Raw genomic sequence first — 24134 nt, forward strand, 5'->3', positions numbered from 1 at the left:
TCTTGCATTATACACATCTGTTAGCTATATACATGTCTGCCTTCTGCGAAGACTGTAAGTTCATTGAGGGCTGAGCTCATGTCCAGATCACCAACATATAGTCAGTCTCTGCCTCCAGCAAAAAGTCTGGTACATGGTACGTGCTCAGTGGCGGTCTATGAACTAGATAAACCAAAGAGTTTGCCAGAGTCTGGCTTTTAAAGAAATAGCTGCAGAGGTGATATCATATCATATATAGACTCCATCAAAAACTACTAGAAGTGATAAATGAATTCAGTAAGGTCTTCAGTAAGTACATTTATGTACACTAATAATAACTATCAAAATGCACTAATAATGAAGCATCAGAAAAAAAATTTAAGAAAACAATCCCATTTACAACTGCACAAAAAACTCAGCCAAGGAGATGAAAGACCTGTACTCTGAAAACTATAAGACACTGATGAAAGAAACTAAGACACAAACAAATGGAAAGATATTCTATGCCCATGAATTGGGAGAACAAATGTTGTTAAAATATCCATACTGCCCAAAGTAATCTACAGATTTAAGCAATACCTATCAAAATGCCAATAGCATTTTTCATAGAACTAGAAAAATAATACTAAAATTTGTATGGAACCACAACAGACCCTGAGTAGCCAAAGCAATCTTGAAAAAGAACAAAACAGGAGATACTACAACCCTAGATTTCAAGATCTACTACAAAGCTATACTAATCAGAACAGTATGATATTGGCACAAAAATGAACACATATATCAGAACAGGACAGAGCCCAGAAGTAAATACATGGTTTTAGGGTCAATTATAATCTACAACAAAGGAGGAAAGAATATGCAATGGGAAAAAGATAGTCTCTTTAACAAATGGTGTTGGCAACACTGGACAGCAACATGCAGAAGAATGAAACTGGACCACTTTCTTATATCATACACAGAAATAAACTCAAAATGGACTAAGGACCTAAAAATGAGACATGAAACTACAAAAATTCTAGAAGAGAGCACAAGCAGTAATTTCTCTGACACTGACCACAGCAACATTTTTCATATGTCTCCTAAGGCAAGAGAAATAAAAGCAAAAATAAATTATTGGGATTAAATAAAAAATTTTAAAAAACTGCACAGCAAAGGAAACAATCAATAAAACAAAAAGACAACCTATTAGATAGAAGAAGATATTTGCAAATGATATATCTGATAAGGGGTTAGTATCCAAAATATACAAAAGAACTTACACAACTTAACACCAAAAACCCCATAAATAATCCAAATAAAAAATGGGCAGAAGACATGAACTGACATTTCTCCAACGAAGATATACAGATGGCCAACAAACACATGAAATGATGCTCAATATCACTCATCCTGAGGGAAATGTGAATCAAAACAATGATGAGATATCACCTCACACCTGTCAGAATGACTAAAATCAACAATACAAGAAACAGCTAATGTTGGTGAGGACATGGAGTAAAGGAAAACCTCAAGCATTGTTTGTGGGAATGCAAAATAGTGCAGCTTGTGGAAAACAGTATGGAGGTTCCTGAAAAACTTAAAGCAAATTACCGTATGATTCAGTAATTCCACTCCTGGGTATTTACCCAAAGAATAAGAAGACAATAATTCAAAATGATATATGCACCCCTAATTTTACTACAGCCTTATTTACAACAGCCAAATTATGGAAGCAGCCCAAGTGTCCATTGATAGAGGAGTGGATAAAGATGTGGTATGTACACACAATGGAATACTATTCAGCTATAAAAAAGAATGAAATCTTGCCATTTGCAAAACATGAATATATCTAGAGAGTATAATGTTAAGTGAAATAAGTCAGTCAGAGGAAGACAAATACCATATGATTTCACTTATGTGGAATTTAAGAAACAAAACAAAAAAGAGACCAAACAGGATGCCTGGGTGGCTCAGCAGTTGAGTGTCTGTCTGCCTTTGGCTCACGGCGTGATCCCAGAACCAGAATCGAGTCCCACATGGGGCTCCCTGCATGGAGCCTGCTTCTCCCTCTGCCTATGTCCCTGTCTTTCTGTCTCTCATGAATAAATAAATAAAATCTAAAACAAACAAACAAACAGACTCTTAACTAGAGAAAACAAATTGGTGGTTACCAGAGGGGAGGTGGGTGGGGTATAGGTGAAACAGGTAAAGGGGATTAAGCGTACACTTATCCTGATGAGCACTGAGTAATGGGTAGAATCATCAAATCATTATATTAATTATACTGACATTAGAAAAAAAAAGTTTCAGCAAAGTACAGTGAAATATCTTGACTTGCAGGTATGCATAAATAATGAAAGGCTCAGAGAGGAGGCATTTCTTAAATGCCCACACAAGTACTTTCCTTTTTTTTTTTTTTTTTTTTAAAGATTTTATTTATTCATGAGAGACACACAGAAAGAGAGAGAGGCAGAGACACAGGCAGAGGGAGAAGCAGGCTCCATGCAGGGAGCCCGACGTGGGACTCAATCCCAGGTCTGCAGGATCACACCCCAGGCTGCAGGCGGTACTAAACCACTGCACCACCGGGGCTGCCCACACAAGTACTTTCCTTGTATGAGACCTGAGGCTGAAGATGCTACTATTATGCTGATTTTGGAAAGAAACTCCAAAAAGGCTAATTGGAAATGATGTGATCTCATACTGCTCTCAAAGTCTATCCAGATGAACAGAATCCTAATCATATCTAATTATGCAGTACTATCATGTTCATAATTCAGGTAACAAAAATGAAAAGCAGTCCAGTGAGTAGTCACAGAAGCAGCTTGTTCTAACAGAAAAAATCAGGACGCAAGCGTACATATGGGTTGGCCATGACTATCTGACCACCCTTTTGATGGGTTATCTCCCAGGGGCACAGCTGGTTGAGTACATGTGGATGATACTCTATAGAGTGAAATACAAGCAATTTAATTAACTTTTCTTAATTGAGTTGAACTTTTTACAGGCAATAAGTTGCTTGACTTTTGTTTTTGTGTTGTGATACTGTTTTTGTTTGGGTCTTCATATGAATTTTACTAGGAAATAGTGAGAAGCTGATGTCATTTTAAAACCAAAAAGTGCCATTGAAGCTGGACAGAAAGGAAGGTTGTGAAGTTGTTGGTAGGAGAGAGCCAGAGAGAGCAATCCAAGCAGAAGGAAGAGAACACAGAGCTGGCATAAAGATAGTATGGAAAGAAACATCCTTTTGTCTCCAACCATCCATAAATCCTTCCATCTGAATATTTCCTATGTGTTAGGCACTTTTTAGGTAACAGGGTGTATAGTGGTGACACCTCAGTCATGACTCTGCCCTGAAGGAGCTTCTATTAGAGGATGAGACAATCAAATAAGTACATATATGAGTGTAGGACTGTATCTGTGTTGAATGTTTAGAAAAGGAGGCATATGGTGCTATGAAAGTGTACAACAGGAGAATTTTATTTCATCAGGGATATCAGGGAGAACTTCCCAGAGGAAGTGACAATGAAAGGGCAATCTGAAGAAAAAGTAATTAAACTATGTTTGTGTGGTGAGGGGACAATTATGGGGAGAAGCAGTGATGAAAGGATACTTTTATTTCCCCTTCAATGTATACCCTAAATTCATCAGCAATTTTCAACAGCATTATTTGTTTTTTTTTTTTTAAAGATTTTTAAATTTATTTATTCATAGAGACAGAGAGAGAGAGGCAGAGACACAAGCAGGCATCATACAGAGAGCCTGATGTGGGACTTGATCCAGGGTCTCCAGGATCACGCCCTGGGCTGCAGGCGGCACTAAACCGCTGCGCCACTGGGGCTGCCCGCATTATTTGTTTTTAATTTTAGTTGTTCTCTTTATAACATTGTCATTAACCATTTCCATGTTCTTGGTATTATCTATTCTTAGGCCATTGTAATTCTGTAATTCTGTCTTCTCATGGTTTTCCCACATTCTGACTCTTCTCCATATGCTCCTTCCTTTTGCCCCTATTGTTATGTCCCAATTCCCTTCCCAGCCCTCTTCTCATCTCCCTAACATATCATTCCTTGAGACTATCTACAATACCTCAACTACAACTAATGTCCATACTCTACACTTTCTAAATCTCTCTCTCTGCTTCAAAGCTCTCCTTTCGAGCATGAGACACACATTCTCAGTTGCCTTCTGGATATTTCTACCTGTAAATCCCACAGCCTACTCAAAATCAACTCATTATCCAACCTTCTTATATTTGCAGACTTGTTCATCCATACATTTTCCCACTCAATCAATAGATGTATACCCGGGAAATACAATGAATTGCTCACCACACGTAGTTAACTATTGACTAAGCCTTGTTGACACTCTCTTAAATGTTCTTTCAAGTAACTCTTTACATTTTCTGTTTTCAAGAAGCTCATAATTAAGTCTTATTTAAAAAAGAGAAAGGAGTGGCAACCCGGATGTCTCAGCGGTTTAGCGCTGCCTTCAGCCCAGGGCCTGATCCTGGAGACCCCGGGATCTAGTCTCACATCAGGCTCCCTGCATGGAGCCTGCTTCTCCCTCTGCCTGTGCCTCTGCCTGTCTTTCTCTCTGTGTGTCTCATGAATAAATAAATAAATAAATAAATAAATAAATAAATAAATAAATCTTTAAAAATAAAATAAAAAAGAAAAAGGAAAGAAGGAATGAGAGAAAACAGGAGAAGGAAACAATGCTCATACTGCCTATATTACATTGCTTGCTTTCTTACACCAAAAGGAATGCTAGTAGAAAATGACATCATTTAATAAAAAATATTCATACACACACTTTAAATCCTCCAATGCAATCCTTTAGGAGACCAAGCTGTATTATCTCTGTGGTAATGAAATCTCTTCTCCCTTGTTTAATCAGAGGTCAGTTTTTTTCTGATTAAGTCCTAAATATATTCTGAAATTTCATTTTTGTTCAGTTGGTTAGTCTCTAGAACTCAAATGAAAGAAAGTTCCAATAAGAGAGCTTAAATAAGATGTTATCAATTAAGTAAATTAAGTAGTTGATCTCAAATTAATAGCTGACATTCTCGTCAGCGGGTCCTCTTGTAAGTGGAATATATAATAGATACATTCAATTACAACCTTTATGAGAAAATCTGGTGGGATTTCTTCAGATACGAGCTGGAAAGATTAGGCTGAAGGGTTTATCTCTTTCCTGGGTTTATGAACACAAATCCAAGCATTCCTGTCATTTTTCTGCCTTCTTCAAATTTTCCTGTTTGGCGCTATTTCCCAATGACAGCTCAAGTCATGTAAGCACCATATAACATTTGCTTTAAGTGAAATAATTTGAAATAATCTCTATTTTTATTACTGTTGTTATAGAAAGAAAGAGAAATGATGGATAAGGCACTTGCACTGCAATAGGAACTATAAGGTCAGAAAGAATCAAGTCACTAACACCCCCAACTTATAATGTGATGATGGTCAGACCTACAACTGACAATTTTATGACACATCTATAGCTCTCATCAATTCATATCTCTTCAACACATTTTCCATAAACACTATAGAGGATAAAATTGAAGGGGTTGTCAAAGAGCTAGGAATGACAGTGTGTAGAGAAAAACCTGAAGCCTAACTCTTGATTTACTGAAGCAACCATGCAGTAAAAAGATGTTAGTGTCAGTATCCCTAAAATGGCGGGTAAGGAGACAATTACTTCCAATTTTCCTTTTCAGAAATCAAGTTTATTAATGATTAGGAGTAATTCTGAGGTGTACCCAACGACTATGGGAAAGTTGAACAGTAAAATTAACACAAAGTATCGCTGAACTGAGGCATGCAGCCTTCCTCAAGACACCAAGCGGTTTTCAGGTTAAGAAGGTCTGACTATATCCCTTACATGTTTAATATATACATATTAAAAGCAAAAAGATGTCAGTCAAAAAGGGACTGCCAAGGAAGCAGAGAAAAGTAGTCAAAGAGGCACATATGGGCAGAGTCAGTGGGGGAGAGAGCCTGAGTTAGTGGTTAATGGGCCATGAGCTTTCTAGGACCACAGGAAGACTATCCTTACTGTGGAGTAGGTATGCTAGCTCTCTTAGCCTGGTTTCATTAAATATGCCTTCCCATCTGCATCCATCTGACACCAGGCCCTCCAAGGAGCTCTGTGATTCTGATTACATTTTCCATGTAGGTCTACAGTATGCTGGTCATATATATAGTTCAATAACTTGTTTTTTCCCCCCTCACTGTAAATGATCTGATAATAACGTGGTATCCCTGTGTCTGTCACCAGGGGCATGAGGATATCAGTCTTACAGATGTTCCATTATTGTAGATAGAGAAAGGGACATATTGGCTTCACACAGCAGCCTTTTGAGCTCAGTTCTGGGAATCTGTCTCTGAGAGATGGCCTGGTTTTTCTGACAACAAAATCAGATTTCTCAGATTGTGAGATTTAACATCACAACCTTCACACTGTGATTTTAGCTTTTTCCTTAAAGAAGGTCCTTTCAAACAGCAGAAGAGGTAAAGCAACCAGAGGCATTTCCATTTTAAAGAGAGCCACTGGCGGCTCACCTGCTTCCTCCTCTTCTTGGGCACAGGGCTCAATTACATTTTCCAAAGTCATGTGGTTAGAGATAGCCAAAGGACTGAATTCCAGCCAGCAGAATGTGAGTGAAAGTCATGCATTCCACCTGCAGGCCTTGCTGTAAAAACTCCCAAGGACCATCCTCCTTGCTATTTTTCTCATCCTGATGGGGATGTCAATGTACTGGGTGACCCTGGGAGGTTAAAGTTGAAAACAGCAGGGCTAGCAAAAGCCCAAAGAATTGTGTGACTATGAGATACTCCCATCCCTGCCTTATAATGGATTGTCACTTGGGTGAAACTTAAACATCTGCTGTGAGATGCCAAAGAAACATAAGGGTTTATTTGTTACAGCAGCTGGTCAACCTTAATACACTATAACAATGAAACTGAATAATCATTGTAGTATGTACACATATTATTCTCAAGTAGAAAAGCTGTCCAAGGTGATTTTTTTCCAGTTACTTAACTTCCTATTTATCCATATTCTTATATATTTACTTTCTCTCTCTCTCCCTTTCTTCTGCATTTCACACTGTCACTCTTAAGCCTTTGAACTGGCTCTCTTGACTGGTTTACTTTAATTTTTAATTTTTAAATTTTTTTTGTCTTATTGTCTTCCACTTAAGCCATTATAGTCTCATGGTTAAGGAAAGCACTCAAAGATCAGTTGTAAAATTTTTTTATTTTTATTTTTATTTTTATTTTATGACAGTCACACAGAGAGAGAAAGAGGCAGAGACACAGGCAGAGGGAGAAGCAGGCTCCATGCACCGGGAGCCCGATGTGGGATTTGATCCCAGGTCTCCAGGATCGCGCCCTGGGCCAAAGGCAGGCGCCAAACCGCTGCGCCACCCAGGGATCCCAAAGATCAGTTTTATTATAGAAAAGCAATTTATATTATTTTTATACTTTTCCCCTATCGCTTTCACTGGGTACTTTACTTCAGGAACCTGGAGACTAGACCTGGCAAACTAATAGACCAATTTTCAAATTCAGTATTCAGACCATGAATAAATGTGAAATCAGAAGTAAACAACTGTCCTTGGAAGGATAATCAAGTTGAAATGCACAGTTTTGTATTTACTATACAAGACCAAACAACTCATCTTAATTTTCCTTGTGGCCACAGAGGAAGTGGAGGGAAATGGTGAGTGTGGAAGTACTGAGATAGTTCTGTCCCAGGAGTCTTCAGGGAGAGCAAGGCCAAGGAAGAGCATGTCAGATGGCTCCAGTTTGGAAATGGGAGCCTGGGGACTGGTTTTGGCTATGCCCTTGAATTCTGGATACTTTGGGTATGTCGCCTCACATCCTTATCAAGCCCTCAGGAGGAAATGAAGGTATAGTTATATCATCTCTAGAGTCTTAACTACCTCTAAAGAATTTGCAAAATGTATCATGCCCCATAACTGAATGTTTTAAAGGCCTTACTTTGTAATTATCAGTACCATCTATAAAATTGCATAATGAGCCAAATGATAAGAACACAGTAAGAGGACTGGGATGGAACAGGTATACTTCTCAGTGAAAGCCAATGTTCGAGAAGGTATTACATTATCAGTTTATTTAGAGAAGTTCAGGAGAACTCTCCTATTCATATGGATAAGAGTAAGGCCTGTGTCTTTCCAAGCTGTCCCTGCTAATGGGTATGTCTACGGGGACTCTAGAACTGTGTATGCTCTAGGAGGCAGCCTTAAGACTCTCATCCTGGTTAAGCATTAGAATCAACTAGATCAGTTTTCAGGAACTAATAGTCTAGAGCAGGGATCCTTCAACTTTCATTATTCCTTTACTAGTTAAAAATGGGAGGGGGTTGCTTATACCCTCAATATGTGTGTATTTATTTATTTATTTACAAGTCATATGCATGTACCACTTGTACTAATTATGCACATGAGAAAATATATGTATGCACAACAGAATTTTTAAATGAGATAGAGATGAAATAAATTATATTTAAATTCATTTTCATAATAGTTTACTTACAATGGTAATTTTTGCTCTTCTGAAAAATATATGTTTAGCATACATTGGTATGATTCAACATGCTTCTTTACTTTTTAAAAATCTTGGTTAAGTGCTTTGTGATAGTCAGTTTTTGTCAATGACATTTCAGAAAATGCTAACCTACAAAGAGACATAGGTCTGCATGGAGGAAGGACATTATTGGCTTCTCTTGCTAAAGTATAGCATTCATAGTGCAATCCACCAATTATGCCAAAATTCTTGTTAAATTGACATAATTTCTATCTTCTTTGATATTAATCAGCTTGCATTAGGGATCTTCAGAGAAACAGAACCAATAAGATATATACGGATATGTAAGAAAAGATTTATTATGGCAAGTGGTCTATGTGATTACTGAGGCTGAGGTGTGCTAAAATCTGCCAACTGCAAGCTGGAGAACCAAGAAAGCCAGTGGTATAATTCAGTCCAAGTTCCAAGGTCTGAGAACTGGGGTGGTGGGTAGGGGTGGAAAGAGGGAAGTGTGGGTGGAGGAGTTGGGGGGAGGTCAGGGAAAGACTGGGGCGACTATGCTGGGAAGTCCTGGAATCTCAAGGTCCAAGAACCAGGAATTCAGATGTCTTAGGGCAAGAGAAGATGGAAGTCCTAATTCCAAAGTTTGCTCTTCTTCCACCCTTTAGTTCTATTTGGGCTCTCAAGAGATTGGATGATGCCTGTCTACACTGGTGAGGGAAAATCTTTACTTAGTCTACTGATTCAATGCTAACCTGTTCTGGAAATAGCATCTGGGTTTCCTTAGTCCAGTCAAGATGACATAAAATTAACCATTATCCAGCTCTTAAAATAATTTAATTGGAGGATGTTACTTTTCTGTATTTTAAAAAACAGATTCAAACCTGACTTCATCTCTTCATTTGGGATATTAGTAACCAAGTTAGAATTTCTGTTCCCACAACTTTTTAGTGTACCTAGAAAGTTTTAAAAGATACACTTAAATTGTTTTTGGCAAGAACACTGCAAATGGATGAGAAGTTTCCAAATATTCAAATTTAAAATGTTCTTTCCATAGCATGAATTTGAGAAAGCTCCTATTTTTTCTCATTATTAAAATGAGAATCTTAATTTGAATCTTAATTTGAAGAGACAAATTGTTTATTTAAAAAAATATTTGCATGGTAACATATTATTAACAGCTACTCAACACAACAGAGGTAAGCAAATCCGAAGTATATATTTTTTTTCAAAAAGAAATTATATTTGGTGACTCTTTTAAGTACACTAGAAGATATCTAGTGAACTCACAATAGATGTCCATGGTCCCTGACATCCCTTTGTTATTATAAATATGCCATCATTTAAGATAACACAGCCCATAAATCCACTTAACTGGGCAAATGGAAATGGCAATAAGACCAAGGTGGTGAAAGCAGAAAGAAGAGAGGAGGCCACTGTCAACACCTTTGCATGCAAAAGTCTCCTCTTCCCTTGGTAGACTTCACAGGTGATACATGACTGGCTGACATATGGGCCTAGTGAAGATACCAGTATTAATTTGTCATTAAAAAGTAAAGTTCAGGGCAGCCGGTGGCTTAGCGGTTTAGCGCCGCCTTCCGCCCAGGGCCTGATCTTGGAGACTCGGGATTGAGTCCCACATCAGGCTCCCTGAGTGGAGCCTGTTTCTCGCTCTGTCTGTGTCTCTGCCCCCCACCCCCCTGTGTATATGTGTGTGTGTGTGTGTGTCTCCCATGAATTAAAAAAAAAAAAAAAAAAAGTAGAGCTCAGTTTTTTTTTTCTTTTAGAAAAGTAACTATAAATAGAAGTTCCATTAGTTTCTCCCTATATTCTACTGGATTATCTCTGTGTAGTCACTGTGTATGCCATTCTTCTGTTTTTAGATATTTGGGTTTCGATTTGTGTCATAACTTTTTTCTGAAACTAGTGTCTGTTTCTTAAAGTGTTGTCCATGGCTGGCCAGTTTCAGAACAGTTACAAATGCAGATTTCTGGATTTACACTAGAATGGTCTAGGAGTCTGTTTTTATAACGAGATCCCACAGGTGCTTCTCTGGCACACCATAGTTCAAGATCCACTGCCTTAGATGGTAAACTTTGTGTTGAGAGGACTGTGTCCCCCTAATTCATTATATTCCCAGAACCCAGCACAGGTAGCAATAAACACTTGCTGAACTGCATTGCAATGAACAGCGTAATTTCCCTTGTGGCAGAGAGCTTGAGGGTTTGTTTGGTCGGGGGTTAATAGTCACCATACATTTATTTACTCATTCATCCACCCATTATTGTAGGTACTTGGGTAACAGAATATAAAACAGACTAAACACATTTCTGTCATGATGTTGGTATATTAGTAGGGGAAGACAGAAAATAAAAAAATAATTTACAACTTCTCTACTATGATAGAAGGTGATAATTGGCCATGGAAAGGAAAGTAGGGCAGGCTAAGGGGATCAGGAGGGCTGGTGCAATGGGCTCGTGGAGACAGGGCAACTGCAGGGTGATTAGGGCAGGTCCCACTGAGAAGACCAGACCTTAGCGAAGACTTAAAGGAGGTCACAGAGAATCAACCAAGTGATTATTCCTTTCATTTGCCATAAATCCTGTTCATCCTTCTTTGTATTCAATCAAGACTTCTGAGACATTTTAGACGCTACTGCTACACAGCAAAAGGTCAGTAAATTTTGGCTAAATGAATAAAAATACATTTTGGAGAAAGAAACAATGTGGAGAAATAAAACTAAAAAGTTCCTCTTTGAAACCAGGAAAAACAACCAAAGTAAAATAAAGAGGTATTCCAAACCATATGAAGATACTTGGAAAATGTCATTAACAGCATCTGAGGACCTTATACATCAAATACTTGAGTGAAACCCCCTAGGCAGAGCTGAATGGAGGAGCTGGGGGCCAACTCTGCATAGGTGGTGGCAGCTCTAGGCTCATCTGAGTGGAACTGACACTTGCATATATACGCAAACCTCCCTGACATATCCCAATATGGTAATCATACAAATGATGAAATATACTTAAAAATCCTCCATGATAAAATCTTTTTTTTAAATATATATATATTTTTAATTTATTTATGATAGTCATACAGAGAGAGAGAGAGAGGCAGAGACACAGGCAGAGGGAGAAGCAGGCTCCATGCACCGGGAGCCCGACGTGGGATTCGATCCCGGGTCTCCAGGATCGCGCCCTGGGCCAAAGGCAGGCGCCAAACCGCTGCGCCACCCAGGGATCCCAAAAATCCTCCATGATAAAATCTTTTGTGATTTTGTTTTGTTTTTTGGAACAGATATAACTTCTTGCCTAAAGTATTTATATATAATAAAGTTAATTGATTATTGTTTTGCAGTTAACTACTTGAATGTATTGATTTTTATTCCTATAAAATCAGTATACTTAATATTTTAAATCAGCAATATAATATTTACTAAGCTAATATAATCAAGAGATAAATAAAATACTTGTTTTGGCCACAACTACTTATATATTAAAAAGAACTATTGTTTTTTTCCTATTTTGTCAGTTTTAAGTTTATAATCTGTCATATTCTGTGATTTAAAAACTTTCAGTTTCTTGACATTGTAACAGTAAGACCATGTAGAAACAACTCCATGTAGTGCCTTTTCTTTGTAAATAAGCTACTTCATATACAATAAGGAAAATAAGTGATTAGCTAGATTCTCAAAGCACTTAGAGCTGCAAATGACTTTTAGAGATTATAGGCTAATTAAAGCCTCACCAGTCACCTATCCCTTTTTAAAGAACAATTAATGAACCTGAATCTAAGGAAGCAAAAGGTTAAATGATTTCTCTGGGGGTAAAATGGCAAGTCAGCAGTGAAGCAGGGCAGATACTTCATTCTCTGACCTCAGGGACATATCACAAACATATCACTATAACGTGTTGTGATACTTTAATGCTTTTACATTTGGGGCCTCCTAGTGCCTTTCTAAACACACATGCATTGGATTAATAGCTTTAAAAGCTTAAGTAATCTATTTAAAATAAGTATTTCCCCTTAAAAACCTAGATTTCCCTTACTTATAAGTTATCAAATAAAAGGGGAATGGTTTGTAGATTTTGTTTTCAGAACAGAATTAACCATGCAATCTAGTCTCTTCTTTAGCTATTTGAGGAAAAATAAATCACCACTGCAATGGGTTGAGAGAAGAAACCCTTTCATCTAAAACATGCAGAGGAATCTGCCACAAAGTTTCACAGCTCTCTTCAGCCACCCAAAATAAAAATTGCTAAGCTTCCCGAGAGTGACCAGGGGTGCCTAGATGGCTCAGTTTGTTAAGCCTCTGCCTTTGGCTCAGGTCATGATCTCAGGATCCTGGATCAAGCTCTGTATCAGGCTCTCTACTTAGCAGGGAGTCATCTTCTCCCTCTCACTCTTATAACATTTATTTATGCTGAATAATAACCTACAAATTGGAATACCATATAAATTAATGCCAAATAAAATACTATCAAACTAAGATACATTTGATAGACTTAAAAAATGAGTGCCTAAAAAAAAAAAAATGAGTGCCTATTTGCACATGAGGTATCGAGAGGGGACAATGCTGTTTTTTAGGTCCCTGAGGGGCTCACTGAGTTAGTGTGGATGGAGTACTGCAAGGCTCAGTTTGGTCACTTGCTTCGGCAATTCTCAGGAGCTTTGCTTATGGAGTTTTAAGACAGAGTGACATCTCCCAAGGAAATTGTTAAAAACCCAGTCAGAATGCCTCTTCCACATCTTTCTGACTCTCCAAGTCTGAATTACCTATTCTTCCTGCAATACTCTCTCACTCATGTTACTTTCCATAAGAATTAGTTATTTACATCTATAAGGGACTATATCCTAGTCCCATAGATTAGTTCTCATGGTCTGCCCACAGTAAGTAACTAAAAAGTGTATCTGTTGAATTGTATCTTGCTAAAATAAGTCCAGAAGGGTCTACTGAGATACATGGCCTAGCTGCTTCATTCTACAGTTCAAGAAAAGGAGTGAGTCATCCAATAAATACAGCAGGTTGTGATGTCAGTGGAACCTGATTCTGTGTTTCCCTCATGTGGCTGCCACTGGATTAGTGCTGTTGGAGATCTAATCCCTGACCTAGGAGAGCTCCCATTTTGGTAGGTGAGAAAGACTGGTTTAGTTCCCTCGTCACTACATAGTAGAGCATAATACTGATCTAATGAAAGCAAAACTGAGACTGGTAGTGTAGGGAAGGAAGCCAAGACAGTGTTTTAAAAGATAAATGTAATATATGTTCAGGGTCCTGGCCAGTCTTTCTAACTTATGCAATGACCTACTGGTCAGATCCATGTTACAGCCCAGAGGTCTGAATAAGTGAGTGTGCTCTCCCAAGTGAGGAACTCATTTAAGACGAGTTCTTAGAACTTCCAGCTGAGAGTTAAGAACAGTTTGTAATGACAGTGTGTCTCGGTCATCAGAGGAATCACCATAAACCCAGCAATCTTTTTAGAATTTCAAAGTGGGACCTTAGAAGTAATTTTACCATATATCAACATGTAAGATTGCCAGGGAAGAACAAAGTAATAACAAGCCTTCCCTGGCCTTTCCGCTATCTCAGGCAGCTTCCCCTAAGTTCCTGGCTCTAGTCACACTGGTCTTCTTTAGTTTCATAAACAGGCTTGGCTCTTTTTTACTTTGGAGTGTTTGCTGTTCCCCTGTCTAGAGGCTCCTCTCCCTATTCTATGTCTGGCTGATATCTTCTCCTTCGTTAGTTCTCAGCTAAAATGGTATCTCATCAAAGAGAGGGCCTTTGGACTAACTTACATAAATTAGGTCTTCACCAAGCTCAGGTTCTTTTCCTCCTCTTATTACTTTAATGCTACCCTATTTGTATCCTTTACAGCATGTGATAAATTGAGTACTTTCTTGTTTACTTGGGTATTATGATAAAGACACATCATACATATATATATATCTCACCAGGATCTAAACAAGGTGTGTTGAATTCTAGATAGTATACAAGAAAGACTGGTTTGTTGAATAAATTAATAAATTCAAAATACTTTTATAAAACAAGTTCAAAATTATTTGAGGCACTAGGAAACCCTTAACAAGCTTTGAGAAACATAATCTGACTTTATAAAATGTCTACAATAAAAACAAATTTCAAGTATTGGTTTAGTCAAGATTTTCAAGTTATTTCTTTACAGATTTTTGATAGCCACCATTACTTCAGAAGTAGAACTTAGTATTTTTTAATGCTGTCCTATCTCAAAAAAGTCTATACCTGAGTAATCACTAATACCTAAATATTAATGATAATAAATGTCTAATTGGCTGTAATCTAATGATAATAAAAGAATGACATGTGGTTACCTAGCTCATATACAAAGAAAAAGAAACATTTTGAGGGGTCATTAACAGAAAAAAACAAAAACAAATGATTCTCAAATAATGGCAGTTTTCAGAGAAATGCTCCTGTTTTTCAGGAACTAAAAAAAGGATGAAGAAAAGAGAAGTAGCATTCTTTCTACAAGAGAAAATCATATTAAAAACTAATATTGGAAAATCTGAACAGAACCTCTGATGGGAACATCATGAAAAGTAAAAAAAATGGGTACTGCATCCTCCTCAAAGAGTTAGTATATGTGGTTTTCAGGTTATTTACTACTCAGAGGGGAAAACGAATACAACTACTGTAATGCATATTTTGCAACACTGTCACCTGATTGGTAGCAGACTTGGATTCACTCACCTTTTTTCAATTCTGATAGATGACATTTTACCAAAGTCATTTATTTTTAAAAAGCACCTACAATGGAGTTTTTTTTGGAATTAAAAGAGTAAAAAAATCTATTACCTGCATAAAATCTGAAATCTGAATATTTAGACCTTTTATAATTTAAAAAGGCAAACTTTAACATAACTCCAAATAAAAGCCAAAACAGAATTGGCCAAGCATAAGAACACTGTACACTATATTTTTATAGTGTGTTTGTGTGTACAAGAAGGACTATGAAATTAAATTGTCTTATTTCTAGCAATTTTCTTCCAAAAACAATAGCAGTCACTGCTAAAAGGGTTGCTTGCAAACTTACCAGAAATATTTTTTGGAGAATATTCTAGTCTTCAAAACAAACAGTAGCTGTCAAATTCTTACTGCATAATCTAAAATGTTAATCTATGTACTGTATTTCATTTGTAATAAGTCTTTGTGATAAGGTTAACACTTCAACACACAACACAAATAAGAGAGCACCAAAAAATGAAAATTACTTTGCTTATGTTTCCGTATTAGAATTTTATTTGCTAAAGGGTAAAAACAGATTTGCAAAATTCACAGTTAACTTAAAACAATAGTTTTAAACCTTTTATTCCTAGCCCTTACTGCCTTCAGGAAGGAGAGAACATCTGGTTATTTAAGGAACACAATATGTTCACATTTTCTATGACTTTTGTTTCTAATTGGGTTTTTAAATTTTTTTTTTAAATTTGAACAACTAGTTAGAACAATGTTTTTTAATCACTTCATATTTTTCAGACTGTCCTCCTTCTATCCCTCTACTTCATTTAGTGGATTGTTTTGGAAATCTGCTCAGTGGTTCTAATATCATGAAGACAAGAAAATGAGAATTAGGATCATGGTCTGAAGAACTAAGTATAGAAATCATATTTATGGTGAACAGAGAACATGATGCTACAAACAGATACTTGACATTTAGTCTCTTTACATAGCATACCTTTAAGAAAATTTCAAATAGTTCTAGGTCCACTTATTTATGTGGCAGTTATATTTATTACAGATGCAAATTAAATGTGTTACAAATTGAATAATTTTTATGACAAATAGTAGTAAATAGGATTCTACTATTTTTAAAAAATATAGTTCTGGTGTGGAAAGGTGGTTGGAAGACCTGGGATCAACCAGTGCCGGCTCTGCAACCGACAAGCTGTATTAAATGAGTCTCAGATTTCACCTTGATCCTTTGTTTGTCTACAGAAGCAGAAGCTGGATTAGATCTCTAGGTTCCTTGCAGTTCTGAAATTCTGACGGTCACAGTGAGGTATATTAACTAGATTCTTTGTTATGTCTCTTTTGTTCCATAATATTTGAAGGTGTTAACAGTTTTTCAAACAATTCTGACACACAGCAAATGAAGGAACTAGATGCTCTATAAGTTTAAGATGCAGGGTCATTCACCATCTTGATAAAAATGGCAACTGACAAATATATAGTTGGTAAAGGCTTCCATGGGATGTGGGTATGGGTTCCAGATATACACTAGGTGAATGAGATCCACCCAGATTAGAGTCAGTATGGTGTACTGGAAGAGGCTTAGCAACCGCATCCAAATTCAGTTTATTTTCTTAATATCAACTCCTGTAGAACACAAAGTTAAATGCTAAAAAATGAGTAGGATCATATGGAATAATGGATGCAATAATAAGCAAATAACTAAAATATAAGATCCTTATGAGGACTCAAAGGTGAAAACATGTCCTGTCTGAGCCTAGGAATGGCTTCCTGAAGGAGGTAGAAGGTAGGCTGGGAATCTCAGGAGGGGATAGATACATACAAGGGTTATGGGGTCTTTCTTGCTAGCTTGGAATCTTAACAAGTCTTCGGCCTCAGGAAAGCCACATAACCTTAACCTGACTGCACTGAAAAAGAATGAAGAAAGAGAACCTGGTTTTGTCTACCTCATAGCTTGTTGTAAGGACATCAAAGTGCTTAGAAACTATGAAGGACAATGATTCTATTATTACAGTGTACAGCCCCATTATTTCAGTCTGTTCAAATGAGAAACCTTTTCACAGTAAAGCCTACATCTGATATAGAACAATTAAAGCTCAGTGTCGCATGCTCTAGTTGCAGAGTCTATTCTCAACTGAGCAATCACCACTGGGATTTACTGAAAGCGGTAGGACAAAGTGCTTTTCTGAAGTTGGCAATGAACTCAGAGGGCTCAGAGTTCCTTGTTTATTTTTATTTTATTAATAAAATGGGTCTGTCAGCAACCACAAACACTACTGTCACAAATAACTGGACTATGAGAATGTACTTTCATGCCTCAAATCTCATCCTTCTACTAGTTCACTTCACAGAGACTTGTGTGTTTATATACTCTGATCTACTTGAATTGGGAATGATTCAAGTATTTTAAGTGTTTCATTGTTACTAATAGAAATTAAGCACACTGATGTTTGGATTTTTAGAGGACATGGGCGGGGTACTAACATCATCCTTCCCTCTTTTTCTTCCTCCTCTGTGTAAATGGCCTATATGAATTATAATGACATTACTATATTGAAAATTCTGTCCACTTGTGGATTTCTATGCTATATATAAACTCGCTGTGTGTGTGTGTGTGTGTGTGTGTGTGTGTGTTTGTGTTTCTTCCCCATTTGTACCTCTGTAGCACCAGACTGGATTTTACTAGATCTTTGTAATTACATCAGTTTTTTTGTGGACAAAGGAGCTATGGTTGGGCAGGTCGTTAGAGACAATTTAATTCAACCCCAAAAGAGAAGACCATGATTTAGCAAGCATGAGTTTCCCCAAATCACAAGGATGGTTGTTAGTAGAGTCAAGATCTGACCCAGTGTCCTGATCCCTAATTCAGTCTCCTTGCTCCTTAACTAAAACTATCACCTTGCTGGGATAGTCATGTGAAAGCTCCTTAACACTATACAACTTTCTTTATTTTTCTATAGATATCATCATTCTATAAACTTGTTCTCAACAGCCTTTTAAACATGATTCCTTCCTCCTCCTGATCAATTTCTTCTGCCTCAGAAATATCAGTTTAAGGTCTTATATTTTGGGCCATTATCTTGATCATTTTTACTTAGTTAGACCCTAAATGTAAAAGTGGGGAATACTTTTCTTTAGATACTAATGCCAATATTTTTCTTCTCTTAATCCTCAGAGAATTTATTTTTTTAATGCTTACAGAATTGGCTTCATTATACTTATATTATGTACACTATCTTATTTATTTATTTTTTTTTAAATTTTATTTATTTATGATAGTCACATAGAGAGAGAGAGAGAGAGGCAGAGACACAGGCAGAGGGAGAAGCAGGCTCCATGCACTGGGAGCCCGATGTGGGATTCGATCCCGGGTCTCCAGGATCGCGCCCTGGGCCAAAGGCAGGCGCCAAACCGCTGCGCCACCCAGGGATCCCTGTACACTATCTTATTGAGATAAAAAGTACTCTATTAAAATCTCAGATTCCACTAATAACACTGACTGATTTATTATATAGAATGCTACATCTAGAAGAGTGGATGATTCATAGCAAGATTAACCATATTTAGCCAGGGAAAAATTACCAAGATCGATAGGTTTAGATAATATATTCAGTTCTCCCTTCAGTAAAACCAAAAATAAATCATCTAAGTAGAGAATTCAAATAGTTATTTTAACAGGTTTTTTCCCCCACTCTGTATGATTCTAAGAATTCCTAATGCTGAGCTGAGTTTACCTTAAGTTTACAGACCAAAACTCAAATACTTCAGTGACAAGCAACCTCTTTCTTTATTCCTTTGTAGATATTTCATAGTTGTGGTTATTTTTTATAAAAAATATATACATAAAATATGGGATTTTTGATTTTATAATCAGACTCCTAAGCCTTACCAGAAAAAAATATGCTACCTTAGATAACAGAGAAATGATGGATTATATTTGACACATAATGAAACACTGTAGAGCAGAAATGATATAAAATTGTGTATTTTTATAGAAAATGGGTATAGGCACAAAGAAATCAAATCTTTTAAATCTATCAAAGAATAAATAGAGGTCATACTCAAATGTTGGAAGTCAACCGCAGAGGGAAAAGCAGAAATCCTTTAGAACTAAAATTTACGTTAAACTTGGAGGCCCAAGTGGCTCAGACAGAGCTTTGGCAACAGAGCCACAGACAGACGGACTCCAAGACAGTTCGACAACTGCCAACATGACTATTGGGAATTCTGCCAAAGAGCCAAAGGCTGGGATTACCACCGAATGCCTGGCATTCTCATACTCGTGTTTGAAGCTCTCTCTCTTATATTTCATCCAATATTTTTGTTTGGCTCAAAAGCATCAAGGATTCACAGATTTTTTTAGATCATTAAATGTTCTTATTTTCAAGAAATATAACATTAGTTGTAAAAGAGCACACTTTTTCTCTGAAGTGTAAAGAAAATTTTGGTGGCTTGCTTTAAGTTTAAATAGAGAAATCAGCATTAAAGTCGTTTGAATCTCTGTTTTATTAGGTTACTCTTCCACAAAATTAGAAAAATACATAATCCAAAAATAAAATGATTTAGTATTTCATTGTGTCATAAACTTTTCCAGAACCAGTGCTTTTTATAGCTCTAATGTCTTGGTCACATGGCCCCTGAGGCTCTACCTGGGTAAGCTGGTCTCTGTGAGAGGTACCAATGATAATGAAATGTGGTTATAAGGAGAGACAGTTGCTGAGCTACTTCCTTGAGTTATGAGGAAAGGGGAAGGCAGAACAACCCTCTGAGGGACAAGAGATGTGTGTTCCAGGTTCTCACGGTCAATGTACACTTACTTATTTTACCTGCTCAGTTGCTAGCCAGTGAAGTATGTGAATTTTGCCTACAACTTCAGGCAAATTCTGTCATTAAGCAATTCATCTGTCATTACACAAATTCCCCACTATGAATTCTTGGAGCCATGCTGAGAAACCATTTTTTCACTCAACTTAAAATTGTGCATACTCTATTTGGAAAGCTTACCTTTGGATCTCGAAGGAACAGAGCCTTAAGAATTAGTGAGTGTACGTCCCCAATTAGTGGGTAATGCATCAGAAGGCCAAGACAGGTCTGGTAGTTACTAGAGATCACTAAATAAGAGGAAAAAGAAGAATTCAGAAGCAATACTGTTTAAGATGTTTGCATTACTCAAGACTAAAAAATAACAACTTAGATTTAAAGAAAGCAAACCAATAACTCAATTAATTTGATAAAAGGAAATAGGGAGAAGGGATCTTTACCAAATGGCCTTTGAAGCAGCACACTGTACTGTTAACTGCAATCTAATATCTAGCACTTATCCTCAGGAGGTGTTGGAAGAAGAGCCTCAGATATAGAGATGTGTATGTTTGCAATATAAATAAACTCTTAGAAGCATGCATATTTATTGCCATTTATATATCTGTGTTTAAATGTCTCTAGTTTTGCTTAGAAATTAGTAACAAAAATCTTATGAATGGGAAAAAACAGTTTAAAATTCTAATAATATTTACCCTAATTATTATGCTTCAAAAGTTACATGTTACATTTATTCTTTTATATGTAAATATTACATAATTCAAAGTTTAAAAAATATAATTTCTTCCAATATTTTTTTCTAAAGGTAATGAGAAATTTAGGGGGAGGATCTATGCAGCATTTCTTGGGAGGAAAAATGTCAGAATCTTCATAGATAAGCCTAACTGTGTTCCTTAGACTGTCATTTAATTTTTTTCCCAAATCAACCTAATTATGGGCGCAATTATTAAACACATCTTTTCAGGCAGGTCTATGTAAACTACTTCATTTCTTGGCAATCCATCTGCCACTGCTGTCACAATCAGGCCCATTAACGACAATCGGTTTGTAAGCCACACTGACTGCTTCCACAGCATTGACTGTGAAGAAACTTTACAGTTACAACTTCCTGTTGTTGCAACTGAATCCTTTTCATTAATCTGAACAAGCAGTTGAAAAATATTCCATAGGAAAACAATTGTGATTCTACAGAAAACAACACAAATCACAAAATAAATAATTGTTTGTGATCAGAAATATCCTTGATTCCTAGATTTTTCTTCTTCTTTTGTTGGAAGCACCATTTTTTGCAACAGCTTCCCGCCCCCTCCCCCTTCCCATGAACATTATGGGGAAAGGAGACAGGACTGGGCAAAATGAATAATTATAATCTATGTAAGGAACCACTTTATCATCTTCATTTCCGTTGCTGATCTGACAGCTTGTAATTTCATACATCTGCTTTCATTTGTAAAGCACTCACTTATCCTACCCCTTCTATATCTGTTCAGCCTCTTCTCTTCTCATTCGTTCATTTTATCATATTCACATTCAGTTACCTGTTGGCCTTTTTTCTCTAGAATTCAGAAAGCTAGTATACTGAGAACTCTATAATGTTTCCATGTGTGGTTTTCTTTGAGCTCTAACAAATAAATAGAACGTAGATAATCAATTCATCTTATAACTCATACTTTCCCAAATACTATAATTATATACTAGTAACTGACCCAGGAAGAATTCTTGTGTATTTTGCAAAAGAAGCAAATGGTTCTGGATTTGGGATTGAAAGATGTGGGCTTGAATCCTGTGACACCATATGAACCTTTTCTAAGGTTGCCATAAGATTAAAGGACATAATCTGTTTCGCTGATTGACAGCAGCTGCTCAAAACCTGTTGTGAGTAACCTCTCCGAGCATCAATTCAGTCATGTGGAAACAACTTCCTGATTAAAAAAATATATATATCCCCCTACTTTATTCAATCTAATAGCTATTTGTTGAGTACCTAATCCACGGCAGGGTCTATGTTAGGAGGGGATGCAGAGATAAACAAAACATTCCTTAGTCTAAAGAAAATTAAAGAGCTGAAGGGCAGATGTATAACAGCAAGCAGTTTTTGCTACTACCACTAAAATGGCAATAAATTACTAAAGGCTTTCTTTCTGAGACTAGGCCCTATGCCAAGAACTTTTCCTACATTATCTCATTTAATTTCTATGACAATCTTATTATAAGGTTATAATTATTATCCCTGTTTTACAGATGAGAAAACACTTAGGTTAAGTCATTTGCCCAAATCACTGTGTAGCTCAGACAAGGTCTGAGCTTTAATATGTGGCTTTGTTTGAAAAGGCAATTGTTTTAAAAATGAGATGACATAATAAATGCAGAGTCACTGCAAACAGAAGAGTCAATTTATATTATTACTCTCAAGCAGTAGTTTTTAAGGAGTTTGGAAGGTCAGCATAACCCAGTCTCTAGAATAGCCTGATATAGATAGGTATTTGTTATTTGTTGGGACGAGGGCAACAATTCTATTCTTACAACTTGATAGAACTTTTGAGGCTGAAGTAAGGTATAAAATATGTAAGGGAAGCCAACAGATGCATTAATATTCTACTTGCAGAATGAATGAAGGTGCTAACAGTCTTTCTCTCCTGTCTCCCTTTCATCCATCCAGTCACTGAATGTTAATGAATATTTCCTGAGCATCTACTATATCCTGGACACACAGAGAGTGTGCTAGAGATAAAATGACAAAAGAATCTAAGCTCTGAAGAGTAGCCGACCACGCCATCTGAAATACTGCTGTAGGGTGCTTGCTTCTGCAGCACATATACTAAAATTGGAATGATACAGAGAAGATTAGCATGGCTCCAGAGCAAGGATGACTCGCAAATTCAAGAAGCAAAATACTGCTGCAGGAGTTTAGGACATGCTACCCTGCAATATACCACTTTGGTATACTGATTATTTTGAGTTGTAGGCACTTGAAAAACAACAAATGCACAGTGGGGCTTTCTTTGAACTCCTCTTAACCGTCTAAAGATACATCCCCCAAGGGATGCCTGAGTGGCTCAGCAGTTGGGCCTCTGCCTTCAGTTCAGGACGTGATCCCTGGGATCCGGGATAGAGTCCCACATCGGGTTCCTTGCACGGAGCCTACTTCTCCCTCTGCATATGTCTCTGCGTCTCTCTCCCTCTCTGTGTGTCTCTCATGAATAAATAAAATCTTAAAAAAAAAAGATACATCCCCCAAAAGGAAGTCAGTTGCCATAAATTCCCCCAAGACAAACTTTGTCACAAATTCACACCTCTCATCTCTTTTTCTAAAGGCCCATTTGTCTTCCCTAAAATCACTTACTTTTCTCTAAGAGGTCTACATCTCGATCCCTCCACTTTCTTTATTAAGATGGTATTTAATCTTAAATTCTAAAACCATATCTTTGAGAGTTGCTCATTTTCCTGAGTATTTACCACATACAAATGAGTATACATTTATATGTGTGTGTCAATATATATTACACAACTGTAATATGTATCTTTATAATAAAATATATAATTATATAATAATATAAGATACATATGTTAATAAGCTTCTGCCTTTCTTGTTAATCTGTTTTTCTTTTGTTAAATAATCTCAGCTAAAAACTTAAATGCGTATAAGTAAAGCTTTACTTCCCTATAGCACCCTGTCTTTGGATAATACTATCTCTAATTTATTAATGAAAACTTGCACCTTGAGAACACTTTTAATCTGCAGTTACATACACTAAGGATTAAGTTCCTTTTGAATAACTGTGCCAAATTTCGAGTAGGCAAGCGAGAATAACACAAGCTATTTTAAAAACAAAATAGTGGGGATCTGAGAGAATAAGAATTTAGTTTTGATCTTTATAGCAAATTTTTGTTGAATGTGCCAAATTCACCTGCAGTCCTATTCCCTCTCTAGTGTTTACTCTATCAGGGCAGTGAAAGATTTAAAAAAGGCTGACTTTTTGGTATCTCCCTATATTTGAAATCAAGTATGTATATGCTTTAAAAACAAAGTACAGCAGCCTGGGTGGCTCAGCGGTTTAGCGCCACCTTTGGCCCCA

At 36.8% G+C, this 24134-nt stretch overlaps 1 protein-coding gene and 1 non-coding gene across 17 annotated transcripts in view; one reads left to right on the forward strand and one right to left on the reverse strand.

Annotated features, from left to right (window-relative positions):
• Positions 1–24134, reverse strand: part of TBC1D5 (TBC1 domain family member 5) — a 544964-nt gene that overhangs the window by 98670 nt on the left and 422160 nt on the right. For all 16 annotated transcript variants that reach the window (XM_077865315.1, XM_077865313.1, XM_077865314.1 and 13 more), the window contains one exon: positions 20245–20351. In XM_077865315.1, the coding sequence (XP_077721441.1) occupies positions 20245–20351 (107 nt within the window). The remainder of the gene's footprint in view (positions 1–20244; positions 20352–24134) is intronic.
• On the forward strand, positions 22853–22959 carry LOC144294436 (U6 spliceosomal RNA). The gene has a single exon (XR_013361816.1). It is a non-coding gene; the product is annotated as a U6 spliceosomal RNA (small nuclear RNA).

This window comes from Canis aureus, chromosome 22, assembly GCF_053574225.1.
Source record: "Canis aureus isolate CA01 chromosome 22, VMU_Caureus_v.1.0, whole genome shotgun sequence".
Lineage (NCBI taxonomy): Eukaryota > Metazoa > Chordata > Mammalia > Carnivora > Canidae > Canis > Canis aureus.